The sequence below is a fragment of the Sander lucioperca genome, chromosome 5 (genome assembly GCF_008315115.2).
Source record: "Sander lucioperca isolate FBNREF2018 chromosome 5, SLUC_FBN_1.2, whole genome shotgun sequence".
NCBI lineage: Eukaryota > Metazoa > Chordata > Actinopteri > Perciformes > Percidae > Sander > Sander lucioperca.
Window position 1 is genome coordinate 21,444,290 of NC_050177.1, and position 21,181 is coordinate 21,465,470.

The 21,181-nt window shown below is 39.9% G+C and overlaps 1 protein-coding gene across 6 annotated transcripts; it reads left to right on the forward strand.

Annotated features, from left to right (window-relative positions):
* Window positions 1–1,219: 1,219 nt before the first annotated feature.
* postnb (periostin, osteoblast specific factor b) lies at window positions 1,220–20,698 on the forward strand. 6 transcript variants are annotated; one of them, XM_031297435.2, is made up of 22 exons: window positions 1,220–1,490; window positions 2,018–2,116; window positions 7,067–7,131; window positions 7,360–7,517; window positions 7,597–7,761; window positions 7,859–8,005; window positions 9,364–9,505; window positions 10,475–10,687; window positions 11,338–11,472; window positions 12,165–12,313; window positions 12,456–12,592; window positions 13,001–13,131; window positions 13,248–13,378; window positions 13,657–13,759; window positions 13,877–13,944; window positions 14,248–14,293; window positions 14,460–14,489; window positions 16,097–16,171; window positions 16,373–16,420; window positions 18,445–18,501; window positions 18,583–18,621; window positions 19,747–20,698. In XM_031297435.2, the coding sequence occupies exons 1-22, from the start codon at window positions 1,372–1,374 to the stop codon at window positions 19,773–19,775; spliced, it is 2,286 nt and encodes a 761-aa protein (XP_031153295.1). In that variant the 5' UTR covers window positions 1,220–1,371; the 3' UTR covers window positions 19,776–20,698. The 6 variants fall into 6 exon arrangements, with proteins under 6 accessions (XP_031153295.1, XP_035857388.1, XP_031153296.1 ...); XM_036001495.1 differs by having other exon boundaries at window positions 18,586–18,621; XM_031297432.2 differs by having other exon boundaries at window positions 1,372–1,490; window positions 16,097–16,288.
* Window positions 20,699–21,181: the final 483 nt, after the last annotated feature.

A 21,181-nucleotide genomic window follows, 5' to 3' on the forward strand; every position in this document is an offset into this window, starting at 1 on the left:
ACATAAAAGTACAAATGTCTGTGTCCTGTTAGTTTTTTGCGTTGCAAGACTTGCCAATAAATTTGAGATATGGGTGGCTTTAAAAGGCTGGTGTGGCTCCAGTTAGAATGCATTTAAAAAAAATGAAGAAAAAATCAAATAAAGCAGCAATGTATGGATACAAGTACACATTTTCAAATTTAGAACTGAATAAACTCATCAAAGTTGGTGTGTTACGGTTGGGTTAACTGGTTCTCGGCTTGATAAGAAGTCTTTCATAATTTAAATAGTGATGTATCTCAGTATTTATTCCCTCTCCAATGTAAAAACTTTTATGTGAAAATATTATCCATGTAAAATAGTAATGCTGTGAGACTCACTGCCTGCACTCTCTCCCACCACTAGGTGGAGCAAACTACATTCTGAAAGATGAACACAATCAGTGCTCTGGCATTTGTTCAGAGCAGATATTATGCAATGTTCCTTTGTTCGCGGTCCAAAAAAATTATACTTTTATGGGAAAAGTGCAGCTGGAGTCTGTATCCCATCTGCTCATTATGTATTTCTCTTAATGTGGCTCTCAGCTGCAGGGCTCCAAAAAATATGCAGAGCTGTTTTGTGGCAGTGCAGTGAGAACTATATTTATTTTAGTCAAGTCAAGTCAATTTATTTATAGAGCCCATTTAAAATCAACCTAGGGTGAACAAATTGCTGTACAAAGTTATATTATGTTATAAAAACAAAGGAAGACAATAAAAATATAGACACAATGAACATCATACAAATAACAGACTTCTAAACAAATGTCCCAAAACTAAATCATACGCCAAAGAATAAAAATGTGTTTTAAGACACTAAAGTATCTTTAGCAGTTTGTTACATAATATGTCTAATATTGAGCTTTAAAATCTTAATTCTTTTTAACAAAAATTGTGCTGAAGTGTCCAGATAATATCCAGATCATGTCTTCAATGCAATCAACTGTTATGTTAAAGAATTCTTAATCAAGTAGGCCCAACACTGTTAAAATAACCACGTTTGAAAGTTTTAACATAATTAAGCTTGTGTGCACCTTGAAATGTGCATTAAAGAGGACGATTACAAAACATTTTGTAAATGTGATGGTGGTCCCATCTTTTTTAAATGGCCCTCTATAGATGATCGAAATAATTCACAAAATACAAATCATCATAATTCATTATACACACTCAAATGATAAAGCCCAGTATATTTAAATGTGTTTTTGGAGAGGTTCAGGGTGGTCCAACATGCATTCATGAAATGTTGCCATCCTCCTTGAGTGGGGGGGGGTGAGACTTGTGGTATATAAACTCCCACTCTGAGTCTGCTCCCTTTACTCTGGGTCTGAAGGGGCTTGCTAAGAAATCAAGGATGAAGCTCCTTTTCGTAGCTGCCTTTGCACTCTTTGTGTTCTCCACATTTGACAAGGCTGAGTCTTCAGCTTATGACAAAATAGTCACCCACAGTCGCATCAGGGCAAGAAAAGAAGGGTAAGCTTATCAATATTTTTCATTATGATTTTTTTTTTTTTTTTTTTTTTTTTTTTACACCTTTGTGATGTCATGTTAGTCGTTTTGCATGCAATAGTATTGAGCCTTGAGCATTTGTTTCTTTTCTATTTTAATATGAAATCTGCTATTTTGTAATGCAGTCACAATTGTTTCACAAATACCAATTGCTAATTTATGGCATATGTTATTTAATAATATTACATTCATGTAGAAAAGGAGTAAACCAGCAGTGTTAAAGTTGTTGAATTATAACTCAAATCTGACAAACCAATTTCATATCCAGCAGGCGTGGATGTAATTATTCATATTTGACTGTCTGGTTTCAGAAGTAGCAGGGGTAGTTGCCAAATAATTATTCACACTTGACAGTCTGGTGCCTTACCCGGCAGGCCTGTCACATATTCATTCAAATGTGAATTATTACAGAGTTTCCACAGAATCTCACTTCTGTGTTTAATCTGCTAATTAATGCTTTATTTCCTTTTTGTACCCTCAATTATCATCAGACCCAATGTCTGCACGCTCCAGCAGGTCATGGGGACCAAGAAGAAGTATTTTAGCACTTGTCGTAACTGGTACCAAGGGGCCATCTGTGGAAAGAAAGCGTAAGTGTTGTGCACTTGTATTGTGGGTGGTGGCCGTTTTCATGGCGGTTTGAGCGGAAGTGATAACATATTTGTTTGCTTCACCTGTTCACCTGTTGTTTTTTTGGGCTTTGACAGAGCCTGGGAGCAAACACTTTCTGTTGACCGTCACACTAACGCACTTATTTCAACTCACAAAGTAACTTTACATTTGGTAACTGCAGTGCCAGTTGTATTTTACATGTGGAGGAATAAATCGTTGCAATACAAGCTTGAGCGCGTCATAGTGTGTTTATGCATTTCTCAGTGTTGGACTGCTTACAGCCACAACATCCTGTTTAAAGATAAAGATCACAAGGACATTCAAAAGTTAAATGTGAGTCAGTTCTGTGAGTTTTTGAAAATGTAGCACTTCTCTTCAGTGTCTGCTTCCTCTTAAGGGGTTTTCATGGAAACGTGAATGTTTCCATAGAGACAGACATCTGTTATCTTACTTTGAATGGAACTAATGCTTGAAATAAAAAAACACATTTGTGGACGCAGCCCTAAATCTTCTGTTTTGGAGACAGGCCTATTCGATCCTACAAACTGCCCATTATAAGGGCTTTCAGAACTAAGAAAGCCTGGTCGTCGTTGAATGCCACAGTGGTGAACCACTGCTTCCAGGATATGATGTGGCTGCAAAATGTTGACTGAATTCATGAATGGAAAAGCGTTCAGCTCTATCATTCTAGACAACCTCTTTTTCTCTTATTGTTCCAGCCCCCTCAGCACTTTTGTGTTTAAACATGGATGGAAGCCATGCAGACAGTATTTTACAGTCTCCCTTCCTCTCTCTCTCTTTCTCTCTCACACGCACAGACACACACACACACACACACACACACACACACACACACACACACACACACACACATTCAGCTTTCCCTCTGTGCTTGCATTATGCCTAAAGCATGCTTAATAGCACTCTAAATAGGCTTAGTTCTTCAAAGCAAGGCAGCTTTATTTGTACAGCACATTTCAGCAACAGGGCAATTCAAAGTGCTTTACATAAAACATTAAAGAGCTGTTAAAAACCATTAAAAAATTAAAAACAGATCAAATATGAGAATAAAATTTAGAGTGCAGTATAAGAATTTGACAATTATTAAAGAAAGGCAGCATCAAAAAGATAGGTCTTCAGCCTTGATTTAAAAGAACTGAGAGTTGCAGAAGACCTGCAGTTTTCTGGGAGTTTGTTCCAGATGTGTGGAGCATAGAAACTGAACGCTGCTTCCCCCTGTTTAGTTCTGACTCTGGGGACAACAAGCAGACCTGTCCCAGATGACCTGAGAGGTCTGGGTGGTTCATACTGTAGTAGCAGATCACAAATGTATTTTGGCCCTAAACCGTTTAGTGATTTATAAACCAGCAAAATTATTTTGAAAGCAATTCTTTGAGGCACTGGAAGCCAGTGTAAAGACTTCAGAACTGGAGTCATGTGATCCACTTTCTATAATGAATACACACTGCCTGTTGAACTTGGCAAATTGTAATGTTGGAATCAGTTTATCTATTTCAACGGGAGTCTGACATGGGACTGTGGAATCAGTCAAAAAGATACCTGGGCCAAAGTTGAATTCACACGGTAAACTGGTGGACAGGATGGACAAACACATTAAAGGGCAATTTAACTTAAACAGATTATGTCTGACTTAATGTGTGTACAGAATGATACAAAAAAAGAGGTGCACACATACAGTATACACTTGCTACAGTAGCATACAAACTGCTATACATACACATATACTTCAAATAACAAATGTAACCAATGTTTCTCTAAACACAGTCAGTGTGACACAGATAATATTACCTCCAACAACCAAACCTACAGTATAACCCTTGTATCATTCCTCCCCCCCTTCTTCTACAAGCTCCACAGATGTTTCCCAGCCATTAACGAGCATACAGTGGTGTCTGTATATATTTGCAGAGACTCTACCCTCAGCCTGGATTTTCCTCTTATTTTTCTGTGTGCGGGACATTTATGGGCGTCAACAAAGAGCCTTTGGGCCCCATGAGTGTGTGCAGCCAACAGCTGCTTTGCCCCTCAGCATCTCATACTGCCACACAAGTTTAACCAACACATACACAGACAGGATGAAACTTTTTATTCACACAAAATACAGCAATGTGGCACCTTCCTGCAGAGGTGTGTGTGTTTAAGAACATAACCGCCGTGAAACAATCAGAAAATAGCGCTTTATTCTGTGCTTTGTTCGGCGCTCCCTCTCTCCATTCACGCTCTAGCACACTCCACCACCGCGGCTCCCTCTCTCTCTGGCTCTGAGCCGGGGAGGAGGGGCCAACTTTGAACGCTTTGTGTTTACAAACAGTTAGCGATACTCACTACATATTCTATCTTTAAAGGTGCTGTAGGTAGGATTGTGAAGATCCAGGACTTAGCCAAACAATTTGAACATCGACAACTTCTCAGTCCCTCCTCCCTTTCCGTTAAAGCCCAAAACTGTCTCCTAAGCCCCTCCCCCCACAAGGGAGAATGAATGCGTGTGCATGAGCAGTGATTGTCACGCAGTTAGACACCCTCCCTGGCTCTGATTGGTGCATCTGAACAGGGAGCTGTGGATTTTTGCAAATTGCACTACAGGCTGTAGGTGGTGCCAGAGGAGCCAGATTTTTTTTTAAATGACCTGCTTCATGTAGTTCTACTCGAATATTTATATTTATATATAAAGTTTCATCAAATATGACAGAAAGTTAGTTTTATAAGGCTTACCTACTGCACCTTTAAAAGCAAACAATTTCACTAATCAGCTATAATGTTAGCCTGTAGCAGAGTGAATGTCCATACACCTTTGACATCACCGTCTCTGTTACACACTGATTTAGACCAATCAGGACGGTGAAGGATATTCTAAATGGAATTGGTATAACTTAAATTACAGCAAAGGTTAGCTTGTATATAAGATATAATACAATAAGAGATCTCTCCTACTAAGCAACAGGAAAGCATTACCATCTTGAACATATCAAATAATTCAGTCTAACTTACTGACCAAGATGATCTCATATGTCTTAAATTGCACTTTTTACAGTAGTTTTTGGCATTTGATGCTGAGTCTAACTTTGATTAGTCAGCCAAAGTACTTGTATTTGTCCCACTGAGGTTTAATTCCACACATAATATGTTTTGCTTCCAGCGCAGCTTTGTCTCTAAGAAAACTTTGTACAACCAAACTTCCCATTAGTGATTGCTTGATTTGGAATAAAGCCACATACAGCTCATATAATTTTTGACAAAATTATCAGGATTCTTAGTGGAACTGTTGTTTTATGCTGACAAGTCAAAAGTTTCCAACGCCATGGCCAGACACAATCCCTCTGTGTGGAAGAGCAACGTAGCGTGGTTTTTGCTGACTCTGCCCCAATGGGGTCTGTGTGATCTCATCCCAGTCCCTCTAACTCTATTCAACTTTGATTCAAATACAGCTGTTAAAGAGGTATAGTTAGCCATGACCCAGAACCCTCTGTCTGTACCCTGTCTGAGACAGTTCACACATTTTTGTTATTTGCTCAAACAAAAAGCTTAATTAATTTTTATGAAGTGTTGGAATCTCACTGCTGGAGGGTTTTTGCCCAAGAGAAACTATTTACAGTTACTGCACTTGTAGCATTATCCGATCATTCAATCCAGTTACGACTCTGTTAACCTAACCATGCCAACAAAGTCACGATTGTCCGTTTTAAACTACACATGGCCCACATATGGAGCTTTCCTGTTGTGTAGCTCTCTCAGGGGAAACTGCTGACGAAGAAGAACTGCTAAACTTTGGTGCACATATATAGAGCGTGTTATGTAGAACCAGTGCTCCTATGCACTGTTCATATGCAACCAAATCTATCGCTACTTGTTTCATTGTGACATTTCTAAGTACACAGACTTCATAAACCTTTAAATGCTATTTGTTATGATTATTTTAATCATGTTGCGCTAATAAATGTGGCCAGGAGCAACTTCCTTGTAAAGAATAAAAACTGGACAGTCTACAGTAATGAACTCCCCAGCCAACTTTGGACGCATATGGTATTGTTTACCCCTAACATTTGCATCTGTGGTGTTCTTTATGTATCGTGGGTCTCTTTATTGTTGCATTCCTGTTAGTTATTTGAGGTGAAATGCACATCTCCAAATGTCTGTTTTTCCAGGAGCTGGAAACAATGATATAGTTCCAACATGTTAAAACCTGCTGATGCAATGGGTATAGTCATGTTTATATGTAGCAGCTGCACTTTGAATTTTACTATCCTCCTCGGGCTACAGTGTCCAGCCCTATTTACAGTAAGTGCAGAGTAGACAACGCTTCTCACATGTTTGTGCAAACGTACATGAACATTTCTCATCTAATTTATCTAAACAGCAAACACAATAGTTAATCTTTAAATTATGAACATTTGTAAAAAGAAAAAAAAACTCTGACAATTGAATGATGTTATTTTTCAGATTATCTTAAATGTTAAAAGCCATCAAACCCTTGTGTCATGTTCCTTGTGTCAACCAAAATTTCCTTAAACTCAACTGTAATTGCACCGCAGTTTTCCAAGGCCAAAATCGTAACGCTTCTGAGGTTAACCAAATGCCAAGTAGACTCCAAACTAATTGTTTAGCTTCAAAGAGGAGGTCTGGTAAAATAAATCTACTACTGTAATGGTAGCGTAATCCTTCAGGCACCCTTTCCATTAGGTTTTGGCCTAAACTGTAGGATCACATGGTCTGTTTGTGTAAGGAAGGAGATAATGAGTAACATCTGGAAACACTGAATACACAGCACCAATGTGGGATGATGATTCAGCTCAAAACATGAACATTTCTCACACAGTTAAAAGATGCTTGCAAACAGTATTTCAAGGGATGTGCTGCTTATTTGAGATGATACAGTACTTATATTTGTGATCTGTGTCTTTTGCCCGCAGGACTGTGCTTTATGAGTGCTGCCCTGGGTACATGAAGCTGGAAGGCATGCGTGGTTGTCCTGCAGGTACAGTGGGTTAAGTTAATGTTAATCTAAAGGTTAATGCATAACGGTTAGGTGAGACCATATCCTCCAACTGTAGAAAAGCTGTGTGCTATTTTTGATTTTAGACCCAATATACTAGAAGAGGATGGTGGAGCATATTGTCGAAACATGAGAAGTATGTCTTTTTAAGGCTAGTGTCAAAATAACAGTCTGACATCTAATAATGCTTATTGTCAATCTCTTTCTTAGTGGCCCCTATTGATCATGTGTATGGCACTTTGGGTCTGGTGAAGGCCACCTCAACCCAAAAATACTCAGACGTTTCTAAGCTAAGGCCTGAGATTGAGGGACCTGGATCCTTCACCTTCTTTGCCCCCAGCAACGAGGCCTGGGAGCTTTTGGATGAAGTGAGTCAAGAATAAATTGAAAAGCTGTGGAGGCTCTCTGTCTGTGAGGTTTAAACATCTCATTTTTCTCACCCAACAGGAGTCCAGGAGTGCACTGGTCAGCAATGTCAACATTGAACTGTACAACGCTCTGCATTATCACATGGCCAACAAACGCCTCTTGACCAAAGATTTAAAGAATGGAATGACAGTCACCTCCATGTACAATGACCTGGGTCTCCAAATCAACCATTACTCCAATGGGGTGAGTATTTACATTCATTGTTGTCATAACCACCCTCTTGTAGTTGTACAGAAAATATTTTTCTGTGGTATAACAGTGAAGTGTATGCTATGTGCAGGTGGTGACTGTGAACTGCGCCAGGATTATCTATGGCAACCAGGTTTCCACCAATGGAGTTGTGCATGTCATTGACCGTGTTATCAGCGCTGTTGGAAACACAATCCAGGATGTCATTGAGGTTGACGATGACCTGACAACTCTGAGTGTGAGTAAACGTACAGCAGGGATATATGAAATAATGTTTAAAGTGCTCATATTATGCTTTTTTGGCTTTTTTCCCTTTCCTTTATTGTGTTATATATCTTTTTTGTGCACATTATAGGTTTACAAAGTGAAAAATCCCAAAGTCCACCCCAAAGGGACTTACCATCTCCAACAGAAAACACTGTTCACAAACTGCTCCAAACAGCTCTATTGTAGTCCAGCCTTTACTTCAGAGACAAACGTGGTCACTTTGTAACACACGTTATAGCTGCTAGCAGGGCACTCCCTCATACTCTGCTTCTGACTGGCTAGTAGTCCTTAACTAGGTACTGTCAGGGCACACCCTCATACTCTGCTTCTGATTGGCTAGTAGTCCTTACCTAGGTACTGTCAGGACACGCCCTCATACTGTGCTTCTGACTGGCTAGTAGTCCTTACCTAGGTACTGTCAGGACACGCCCTCATACTGTGCTTCTGACTGGCTAGTAGTCCTTACCTAGGTACTGTCAGGGCACGCCCTCATACTCTGCTTCTGACTGGCTAGTAGTCCTTACCTAGGTACTGTCAGAACACGCCCTCATACTCTGCTTCTGACTGGCTAGTAGTCCTTACCTAGGTACTGTCAGGACACGCCCTCATACTCAGCTTCTGACTGGCTAGTAGTCCTTACCTAGATACTGTCAGGGCACGCCCTCATACTCGACTTCTGACTGGCTAGTAGTCCTTACCTAGGTACTGTCAGGGCACGCCCTCATACTGTGCTTCTGACTGGCTAGTAGTCCTTACCTAGGTACTGTCAGGGCACGCCCTCATACTGTGCTTCTGACTGGCTAGTAGTCCTTACCTAGGTACTGAGCATGTGCGACTCCCAAGTGAGATGTCTCACTCTGTAGCTAAAACAGAGAGCTCAACACACAGGGTGAAAAGAGGAGCTGCAGCAATGTGCAGTACAACAAAAATATGATGTTTTTTGAAAATGAAACCATGTAAACCTATTCTGATATAACCTCTAAATACAATTGTGAACCTGAAAATTAGCATAATATGAGCACTTTAGGACAAGGATTCTGAAGTAAATGCAAACACTGCTGCAAAAGTGGGTCCCGTTGGATTGCGTTTTTGCGAGTTTCATTGGTATAGACAAAGAAGCCAAACATTTGTCTTGTTTGCTTTTTCATTAACAGGGATAGTGCAGAAAACACATGCAGAGTTTGCATTTGTGATGAAGTGACTTTGAAAATGATTTTTTCCCCCCAGATGATTAGGTTGTTATGTCTACTTCCTGCAAATGTTTCTACTATGCTCTATGAAATATTGAAGTTCAATGAACATAGTTCTGCTGGTGATTTCACCATTTAGGATGTTGCTCAAACCGCTGGATTCTTGGAGAAGCTGGGTCAGCCAGGGCATTACACTCTTTTTGCCCCCACCAACGAAGCCTTTGAGAGTCTGGGCAGCGAAGTGTTGGAGAGACTTCAGGGCGACAAGGAGGTCCTCAAAGGTAAACCAGACTTTTATTTATAGAGGTCTGTTGCTGACCCTAATGCCCAAAAGATCACTCAAGGCCATTTAAAACATTGCAGTGGAAACTGAGGATTTATAGTAACTGCAAACGGGGACCATATATACATTTATTTAGAAAAAATACAGGAAAAGAAATGCAGTTTCCCTGACGGCATGTTCCCCAGACTAAGCCACCCATAAAGCGTTTCTTTTTTTCACATGTTTAACTCAAAACAGATGACAACACATGCCGCAGTGGATCTGGAACTTACACACATTTGGCTGTACATAACAAAGTTTTGTTGAAGAGCAATAAAAATAAGTCTCAGTTCAAGTCTCAATTCACGCATGAAATTGTTGACAGAAAGTCAAACAATGCAACACATAATTTGTCACTTTCATTTTTTTTTGGTTATTTTAGAGTTACCGGTATTTATGTTGTAAGTAGGTCAGGATCAATATACTTTAGCTATTAGTACTTTTCTCAAACATTTGCAATAATTGTCCCACTACAATCGTCAATCAGAGTAAGTTAAAGCCTTGAAATATACAGTGACTGTAAGCTTTTGAAAAATTCTGGACAAAACAACTAAAAAGTGCAGAATTTTGACATTTTAGCTTGTTTTGCGTCAACAATGAGAGGAAGGAAACAGCTGCTTTATTGAGCAAGCGGGTCAGACTGGCAACAATCCCAAACTTTTATTAGCCAACGGCTTTCCTTATGATGTGCGATCAGACCATTTCAAACACAGTAAAACAGAATTGTGACGGAATCCCAAGTCTTCTCTCTCAGGGACCCAAGGGATCCAAAGGGTCTTCAGGTTCCCAGGGCGTTATATCCTCAGCTGCAGTGTCACATGAGAGAGAACATCAAACAGCCCATGCAGCCAACTTGCCTACTCAAATAAACACCTACATTTACACCTAAACCACACATGAATTCAAAATGTTGTCTTGCTTTTTTCAGCTCTCCTGAATTTCCACCTTCTGGACTCAGTCCACTGCTCTGAGTCCATCATGTCCGGCACCTCTTATGAGACCCTGGAGGGCAACAACATTGAGATCGGCTGTGATGGCGAAAGTTTAACAGTCAACGGCATCAAGATGGTGCGCAAGAAGGACATTGTCACCACCAACGGTGTTATCCACCTTATTGACCAAGTGCTGATGCCAGACTCAGGTTAGACCCCCATCTTCTACTACATAAATACATATATTGTGCCAGCAGTTACATTTTTTTTAGAAGACATGCAGGAAACTTGCCGCAGGTTGGATTCAAACCCTAGGCCCCTGCATCGAGGAATAAACCTCTATATATGGTCGCGAGCTCTACCAACTGATCTACCCATGCGCCCAAGCAATAACTGTTTTTTGTTTTTTGTTTAATTTTGGTTGCATGTCGATGGATATAATGATCTGTACGGGTAACTGTCAACAAGGGGCATAAGCAATTTTCATATCACACTCGGCTGATGCACACTGCTCACAGGAATGAGACAAGCTGAACTGCTCTTGCTGCACTGCAGCTGAATGCGTCATCTCAACACATCTTAATAAATATGCTTTCATCTTAAAGTGTGACAAAATGAGTATTTAAACCAGAGTTTTCAGCTTGTTTAATTCAGATGTAAATGCACTGATTACTTGCATGTCAATCCTGGAACAAACTACAGAGAGGCAAATTTTAAAATCAAGATGGTTGCAAAAATTAGAACAACTTTCTTGAAACACAAAATGTCAATATGAGATTTGAAGAAAACTACACACACTGTCACAAAAGGAAATTCCATGTTTTAATAGAGTTGGATGGGATTCCCTGTGTCCTTTAAGCTAAGCAGGTGATGGAACTGGTGGGAGGTTCCCAGTCAACCTTTGGTGACATGGTGTCCGAGCTGGGCCTGTCTGCTGACATGAGATCAGACGGCGAGTACACTTTGCTGGCTCCCCTCAACACTGTCTTTAATGGTGAGTAACATGCTGTTCATTACATCATACCCCCCCCCCCCCCCTTGTTTTCCATTTAGCAGGTGGCTTAAAATGAACCATGGCTGCTCCACACTCAGTCACAGTGTGGATATGTTTTATTTCCCCTCGCATGTTGAGTCATAAGTGAACGAATATGTACATACTGTATATGGAGCTTCAGGGAAATCATGGATCTATTGGGACACTGCAGAAGCTTTACGCCATGTAAAACCAAATACCCACTTCCCCAGAGCACATTCTCGGACTTCACCCAAAGGGAGTAGAGATGTTTTGTTTCTGTTAGAAGAATGTGTAATTAATCAAGGCGGGATACTTTTATCTCTATAGGCATACAGTTTTAAATGGGTGTCAGGAATGCACAAGGCAGCAACGGCTGGATGAAACAGGAACCTTCTATTCAAACTGTAAATTATTCCATGTACACTAACCTACAAATCATGAGACATGATGTAACGATCCACCTACAGAACTCTGCAGTAAATCAAGTCACTGACAGCAGATATGTCTTTACCCACTGTTAGTGTTGCCGCAGCTGCTCTCTAGACATTATATTCAAAATAATAAGAATATAAACACTTTCTGCTGCCAAAGCCAGTCCATTAGATGTAAATGTACAATGTTGCTGCTATGTTTATTTTTTTTATAAAATAAAACTTTTCTTTCCTCTACAGATGAAGTGATGGCCATGGATCAGAGGCTGCTCAAGATTATCCTGCAGAACCACATCTTGAAGCAAAAGATTGTCCTGGGACAGTTGTTTAACGGCCAGCGGCTGGAGACCATTGGCGGAAAATTTCTGAGGGTCTTCATCTATCGCACAGTGCGTCCTCTTCTTTGAAGTTGTGTCCCAAAATTGTGGCTTGTTGCCACTAAACACACACCATATGCATTAGTCCTGCTATTTGACCATCAACCCCCGAGACATTAATCATCCTTGTCTTTAACGTGGATTATTTCTGCAGGCTGTGTGCATTGAGAATTCCTGTCTGTTGAGAGGCAGTAAAGAAGGAAGCAACGGGGCCCTTCATCTCATGAGAACCCTGTTGAAACCGGCGGAAAAAACTATGTTTGAGATTCTGACAGAAAATGGAGGTTTCAAGTAAGTACAGAGCAATGTAAGTAAAAAAAAAAAAGAAAAAAAAAAAAGAATTGCGGTATTAAAAGTAAGCATAATACTCAAGCCACATCTTTCTGTATCTTTCTATTAAATCTACATGGCACATATAGGAATGAGAATTGTTGCAATATGTCATCCAGTGGTTTCTGTTAACAGACAGGTTACTGTTTTCTTCTAAGATAATTCTTTTGGCATTTTAGGCCTTTATTTGATAGGACAACGTAGACATGAAGGGGGAGAGAGGGGGGAATGGCATGTAGAAAGGGCCGCAGGTCAGAATTGAACTGGCGGCCGCTGCAGCGAGGACTGAGCCTCTGTGCATGGGGCGCACGCTCTACCAGGAAAGCTACCCAGGTGCCCCAGGTTACTGGTTTCTTCTCTGTGCTGCAGGATCTTTTTGTCTCTTATGGAAAGTGCTGGCTTGACTGACCTGCTGAAACAAGAGGGAGACTTTACTCTGTTCGCACCGAGCGATAAGGCTTTCGCTGGCATGAGCAGCAGTGATTTGTCCTTGTTGAAGAGTAGGTCTCCCATACTCCCGTTATCTTTCTATGTGTTTCAGACCCTTATGTTGCTAGTTGGAAATCACAAACAATACATGAATGACGGTTAATATGTTTGCCGTTCTTTATTTCAGGTGACATAAATGCTCTCAGAACCATTCTCTTGTATCACATCAGTAATGGTATCTTCATTGGTGGAGGTCTGGAGGGTGGGGTGACAAACCTTCTCAAGTCTCTTCAAAGCAGCAACCTCAAAGTGTTGTCTGTAAGTATTTAGCACAGCAAGACTGGACATATTTTATCTGAAGGCAATACATGATCTATCTTGTGTTTTCTTTACGTATAAAGGTATTCAAAAATATTTTAATTATTCAGTAAAATTATGATAGTGCCAATCATTATCATAGATAACATCTCATCCTTAAACTCAGTAACTTCAGCAAGCTAATAACATTATTCACTGTAGTATTTTAAAATGCAGGTTTATTCAAGCCCCTCATTTTGTGGTTTTCTCATTTGTAATTGTTTTAACTGTCTCCTCAGGCAAACAACTCAATGCTAGTGAATTCTGTCCAAGTCCCTGAATCTGATATCATGGCCACAAATGGAGTCGTTCACTTCGTCAACCATGTTTTGTATCCTGGAGGTACAATTTCCACCCCTTTTACCTTCTGTAAATCTGTCAAGAGATGCACTCTCTGCAATACTTTTATAACAGTTGTAAAGGCCCAACTGCAGTTAACCAACCTGTGCTCTGTTCCAGATATCCCTGTTGGAAGCCAGGATTTCCTCATGCTATTGAAGAGGCTCATCACTTACATGCAAATCAAGGTGTCATATTAAAAATGTACTACTCATCATAAAAGCTGCAAGATTTATAATGGCCAGGGTGCAGTTTTCTGTGTGCTCAACATAACTCAACATAAAGTACAAGACAAGAACCTCCTTGAAAGCCAGCTGTACAATGCATCTACTGTAGGGTTTTTTTCTGACTGAGCTTAACAGTTGGTTGATTTTGGTTTACAGGTTAATTAATTATGGGATTTGTTATGCAGCATACACAAAGTGGTCATACTGTATACCGTGTTGTTAATGTGTAATCTGCTGTAACAGATTTTTACCTTCTTTTTACAGTACATTTCAGGATTCAGATATCAGGAAATTCCCCTTACATTTATGAGTAAGTAGCAATATTATGTGTTTCTTGTATTGTTTGCAATACAGTATTTTTAATATCTTAAGAGGCATTCTTCACTGTTTATTTATTAATTAATTAATTAATTAATAATTAAATAATTAATTAAAATTCATTTAATTAATGGCTTTATGTCTCCTGTTATTTTCAGAGACAATCGTCACTCGTGTCGTCCAGCAAGGTACAGTAATGATGATTATATCATTATTATATTATCATCATCATGTGAATCCTAATCAGTAAAGTCCGACAAATTATATGTGGTTAGTGTTAGTGTATAGAATTGGGGGGGGGAGGCTACTGCCTGTTAAAGGTCCAATATTGTAAAAAGTAAGATTTCCTTGTCTTTTTTTATTATAAAGCAAGTCGATATATTATTATTATTAATACTGTGAAAGTATCGAAACGCTCAATCCACAGAGAAATGCACACAGCCCGTATTCAGAAACTCTGCCTTTAAACGAGCCGTTAGGACTTCCGTACAGTTGTGATGTCACAACTTTAATTAATATAAAACAGAGGGGACGTTCCGATCGCCTAGTAGTTCCCTGCGAAGTGGACTGCACAGGATATTCAGCCATGTTAAGTAAGATTCCAAACCGTAGGGAGCAAAAGATGCTCAGTTCAAAGGGAACTTCGGTTCATCAGTTCGCCGGAAGTTGACAAGAAAGATTATCCATCAATCATTGTGCCTTACTGGAGCGCAAAAAATAACAATGGAGCTTACAAAGGAATTTACCTGGTCACCTTTCTCTTACATTGTTGGTGTAATATCAAGAAGTATGCCAGGCTAAACGCCATGAGAAGAAATTGAGGCTCTGGCATTTTTGCTTGTTTTAAATCGACAATGGGGACAACAACAGGGTGGAATAATATCGTACTGTAACTTGTCAATTAATCAAAACACATTTAAAGTTACATATATTTCATGTGTTTTGTAATAGTAACATTATCAGTTTTTGTTTCAATCTATTCAGTATTTTATTTCAGTATAATGAAAAACTTCCACAGTAGCAGCCACATATTTCATGTGTTACTGTGACGTTACTATGGTAAAATACGGAGGAAGCATAGGAAGGGATGACTGGAGCAGGGAGTAGGGAGTACTGTGTTATGTACACTGTGGAACAGAACGCAGCCAGATACTCGCAGCCCAGATGAGGAAGACCCGGAAACACTGACCAATCAGAGCAGACTGGGCTTTCTCAGGAGGGGGGCTTAAAGAGACAGGTGCTAAGATGCAGCATTTCAGACAGAGACAGGATACAGGTATATTCAGATAGACAGTATGAGAAAAAGAATGTGTTTTTTAAACAGTAAAGCATGTAAACATGTTTAGTAGAAACCCAAAATACAAGTATGAACCTGAAAATAAGTATGGGACCTTTAAATTGAAACATGTACTGATTAATCACTAACATTTTTAATTAAACCACAATAATCAGAGAGGAGAAAAGAAAAACTCTTTACTGGCTAATTCTTGTACCAATAAAAACGGATATTCAAAATATGAATGAACAAAAATGTTAGTAAAAAAAAAGTAAAAGTAACACAATTTATTTAATTAAAATAACAGTATAATAATAATAATAATAATAACATCTAAAAACTAGATGGCAGAAATCCTTTGATTATGAATCACGTTTTTGTCAAAGCCAACCTTTCTTATCCAGGGAAAGGTCCATTTATTATGATACCTGCATACGAATGGAAAACTCTGAATGGAGGAGCAATGCTATGCTGCCTGTCATTTCAACGTAGTGAAACATGTCTTCTTTGCTTTTACAGTTCCTGATGTAACCAAAGTCACGAGGGTTATACAAGGGGAGCCCAGTGTTACCAAGGTTACCAGGGTCATTGAGGGTCAACCATCCGTCACTAAGGTGACCAGGGTCATTGAGGGTGAACCCTCCGTCACTAAGGTGACCAGGGTCATTGAGGGTGAACCCTCCATCACCAAAGTTACCAGGGTCATTGAAGGTAAATATTTTTTATTTGAATCAATATTTCTGTAGTTTTATATTATTTTTCCTCTCGCAAACTCATAAATGCTGTCTTCTGTAGGCCCTCAGTTCTCATTCAGCAGTGGCACCACCAACATCGCCCTGGAAGGTCAGTGAAACTAATACAGATTTGATAGAAATGTAAGAATAATTTTAGGTATTTTAAGTACCACAGCTTATTGTCCTAGTTTGTGTGACTATTATGATCAATGGTGTTATGAAGTTTTATTCCTCACTTCTCTGCACATCAGCCTTCTTATGTGGTTGCATTTATAAGGAATATTTGTAGGGAATTCGTAGGGAAATTGTTAACACTTGTTTGTGCAGATGCACCAAACAGCAGTTCAGAGTATTCTGCCTTCTTGGAGACCCTGAATGGAGTCCTGTATCATCTCCTGTAGGGGACTCCATAGTTCTGCTGGGAGACTTCAACGCGCACATGGGCAATGATGGAGACACTTGGAGAGGCGGTATTGGGAGGCATGGCCTCCCTGATATAAACCCAAGCGTTCATTGCTAGACTTCTGTGCTTGTAACACGAACACCATGTTCGAACATAAGGATGTTCATAAGTGTACCTGCTACTAGTGCACCCTAGGCCGAAGGTTGATGATTGATTTTGTAATCGTATCGTCTGATCTGAGACCTCATGTTTTCACTCGGGTGAAGAGAGGGGCGGAGCTGTCAACCAATCACCATCTGGTGGTGAGTTGAGTCAGGGGATGTGGGAAGACTCTGGACAGACCTGGTAAGCCCAAATGGGTAGTGTGGGTGAACTTGGAATGTCTGGAGGAGGCCCCTGTTTGACAGATCTTCAACTCACACCTCCGGCGGAGCTTTTCTGGCATCCCTGTGGAGGTTTGGGGCATTGAACCCAAGTGGGCAATGTTCAAAGCTTCCATTGCTGAAGCTGTGGCAAGGGGCTGTGATCTTAGGGTTTTAGGTGCCTCAAGGGGCAGTAACCCTTGATTACCGTGGTGGACACCGGTGGTCAGGGAAGCCGTCCGACTGAAGGAGTCTTTCCGGGTTATGTATCCCAGAGGACTCTGGAGGCAGTTGCAGGGTACCGACGGGCCTGAAGTGCTGCATCCTCTGCTGTGAAAGAGGCAAAGCAGCGGGTGTGGGAGAAGTTCGGAGAAGACAAGGAGAAGGACTTTCGGTCGGCACCAAGGTGCTTCTGGAAAACCGCTCACCACCTCAGGAGGGGGAAACGAGAAACCATCCAAGCTGTGCACAGTAAGGATGGGACACTGTTGACATCAACTGAGGAGGTAATTGGGCAGTGGAAGGAGCACTTTGAGAAACTCCTGAATCAAACAAACATGCCCTCTGTGGTAGAGGCAGAGCTGGAGGATGATGGGGGATTGTCTTTATTTTCCCTAGTGGAAGTCACTGAGGTAATCAAACTACTCCACAGTGGCAAAGCCCAAGGGATTGATAAGATCCTTCCAGAAATGCTAAAAGCTTTGGGTGTGGAGGGGCTGTCTTGGATGACACACCTCTTTAACATTGTGTGGAAGTCAGGGACAGTGCCTTAGGACCAGCTTTTCACTCTCGCAAGGATAATGGAGGGGGGCTGGGAGTATGCCCATCCGGTCTACATATGTTTTGTGGATCTGGAGAAGGCATATGACCGGGTCCCCTGGGAGTTCTCGTTAGGAAGTCGGACTCGTTCCAGCTGAGGGTTGGCCTCTGCCAGGGCGGCGCTTTGTCACCAATCCTGTATTATATTCATGGACAGGATATCGAGGCATAGTCGTGGTGGGGAAGGGTTACAGTTCGTTGGGCTGGGGATCTCATCACTGCTTTTTGCAGATGATGTGGTCATGAGGATGGATGGATATTTAACACTTATAGATTTAAAAATAATACAAGTTAAATTCAACCTAGTTTAAGTAATGTACTCCAAGTAATCCCATTTATTAAAGTAGGAATGTAATATACAAATGTATTATTAAGCATGCTAATGGGTGTTAAAATAGACTTAAAACAAATATATAGGCGGCTATTTATGCTATATTAAGGGTAAAATAACCCGAATGTAACCTAATTATTCTTTAAGGCAAAGTTTCTTATGCATAACTTTACAAAATAATCTAGTTTTACTTTAAGGATGTTTTCTTTTTCCTTCAGAAACTGACCTTTCCAACAGTGAAGGGGATGCTGACAGACTTACCAAAATGATTCAAGGTGAGTTTTATCAATCATCTCAGTGACCGGGAAAGAACAATTCATACATATTGTGTGACTTATGTTTGTTTGCCTTTATAGAAGGCAGTACAAGAAGAACTTCTTCCCGGAGAGTTTTAGGTAAAGAAAAACAACAACCTGCATTTGTAATAAATGCAGCGTAGCCTGTAAACTAGTTCAGGCAGTCAACTCGGGCCGCTGCTATGTTCACGGCATCTTCTCCCTGCATCATATATCCAACGCATCCCTTCAATCGTGGGGGGTGTACTTAAAGCAATAATTCAGCATTTTTAGGAAATGCGTTTAGGCTACTCATTTGTTTTGCTGAGAGTTAGATGAGAAGATTGATACAATGGTATCAGTCTTATAATTTAACGCTTGGCAAGAAATGAGCACATTTCCCAAAATATTAAACTATTACTCTAAGCCGACTGTGCCCTGCTCACTCTTTTGCTGTCATGCTTGCTTCCACAATGCTCACATGAAGCTATGCTGCATTTGGTGCTAATGCCGCTGCGGCTGCTGTTCGTACTGTATAGGATTCTATGAGTTCCACCTCCACAGGAGCATCCACCTCTTGAAGTGGCGGACTCAAGTCACACAACCTAACTCAAGTCAGACTTGAGTTGCAAATTTTGACATTTTCACATTGATAAACAATCGACTTTACTTTGACTTGGTATTCCTGGCTTAAGACTTGACTTAGACTGGAAACAAAATGCAAACATTAATTTTAACCAACTTTAGACTTGGTTTAGAATTGATTGTGCATTCTATTGAGATGACATATCTGAAACAAAATCGGGGGACTGATTTGGGGCAATATAACCGATTAAATGAATTTATGAGAGCACATTTCTAGTTACATAGCCGCGTTCTTAGGGCGTACTGGTTACAGGTCAGAATTTTGTACGACTTGACTTGTGACTTGCTTGACTGATAGCAGGGACTCGACTTGACTTGCTTGATTCTCACCACAGTGACTTGAGACTTGCTTGTGACTTGAAAGTTAAGATGTGAGACCTGCTTGTGACTTGCACATGTGTGACTTACTCCCACCTCTTCTACACACATGTAGGGTGCGTGTAGAAGTTATTATTCTCACTCCCCACTCCCTGCTGTGCTGAGCTTGATGTTCCCTTATGGGGAGAGATGAGATCAGACATCTACATTTACGTACATAATATATTCCACGTGAATTGGCTTATCGACATGTATTTATGGTTTTATCCTTTTTTCTAACAGCTGGCAACAGGAGAAGGGTAAGGGACTGAGCATGGATGGATGAGAATATCGACGTTGTAAAGGCAGGAGGGAGACACCAAACCCAGATGTTGAAACTGGTGTTTACAGGGAACACTTCAAATTTCAGTGGTTCAAATTATACTGTAAAAGGTATGTTTGACAAAGAATTAAACTATTCTTATAAACAATTTAATGGTGCTTTGAATGTATATCCATTATGAGTATACACTCTCTAAAAAGGGTTCAGCATATGTAAACAGTGTTGAAATTAACATTTGGGCATGACTTTTAAAACACGGAGCAAGTCAGGGTAGCAATAAAATCTTTTCAATCCAAGCCATTAGAGTAGCTATAAAACATTTCAGTTCTAAACTTCTCTATGCTTTTGCTAGAGGTGAAGGTTAAAACAAGATTTTTTACAAGCTGTTTGGGAATAGTTATAAGTCTCAGCATGATAAAAGATTGAAAACGAAAATGTGTTTTCAGACTTGAACTGTTACATTGTTTTTAATTTCTGCGGTTGTAAGTTGTTTAAGGTTTCATGTATATTTTCTCTATGCTTGTATCACTTGGATTTGTATCCAAACTGCAGAATTGTTTCCTTTCTATTTTTTAAACATCTCCAATAAAGTACATTCTTTTATGTGCCAATTTGAAAAGTGCATCTAAAGAGATTGTATTATGTCATTTTTACTTGGAAGGCTCTTAAGTAGTCAACATTGATTCAGAAAAGTCTAAAATAGCAAAAGTGAAATCTAAATAGTATGTCTGCATTTTGTATTTCCAAGTACAAGGTGTTTAAATTAGACCATGATTTCAGAGTCAACCTTTTAAATGTCCCAGTCATTTTTTTCTGTATGTGTAATAGGGAGCATGGCAGTCCACTTTTGGAAACTTCCAAGAAGACATTGTGTAAAATATGAAATAAACTGGGTTTAATGTGCAAAAAGAACTCTCTTTTCCATTTTTCATGGAAAGTATGTATCACCATATAAAACAGCAACTGGAACTTAAAAAATATAAATAACTTATATAAGTTGCATAATGTAAAAAAATAAATCAACCATTCATTTTAACTTTAACTTCAGTAATTATGATTGTATTTACAGTGGTTGATATATAATATGAAATGAACAACAATAAATGCATTGTTTAATGTTTATCAGAAGAATTAATCATATTTAAGTCAGTGTTTGTAACAATTCAGCCAGTTAATAAATATTTGCCCTGAGTCTGCAGGGACACTGTGAGCTGTTGTGCGCAGACTTTTGGGACAGGCCCAGCTCCTCGGTTATTTGGGCAAAACTCTTCCATGCTGTTGGAGGCTTCTTGGAATGAGTCAAATCTGAGTAACTGCCAAGACACAAACAAACTCTTACAACATACAAAAACACAAACATGGCAAAATGTAAAAAGCTAATTTTTTTCATCTGTA

What these genes read in the sequence shown, in the direction of transcription:
- postnb (XM_031297432.2), top strand. Translation starts at nt 1,372, where the DNA reads ATGAAGCTCCTTTTCGTAGCTGCCTTTGCACTCTTTGTGTTCTCCACA. An exon ending in AGTGCTGATGCCAGACTCAG is followed by an intron (nt 10,688 to 11,337) that starts GTTAGACCCCCA and finishes GTGTCCTTTAAG; the next exon opens with CTAAGCAGGTGATGGAACTG. An exon ending in CACTCGTGTCGTCCAGCAAG is followed by an intron (nt 14,490 to 16,096) that starts GTACAGTAATGA and finishes TTGCTTTTACAG; the next exon opens with TTCCTGATGTAACCAAAGTC.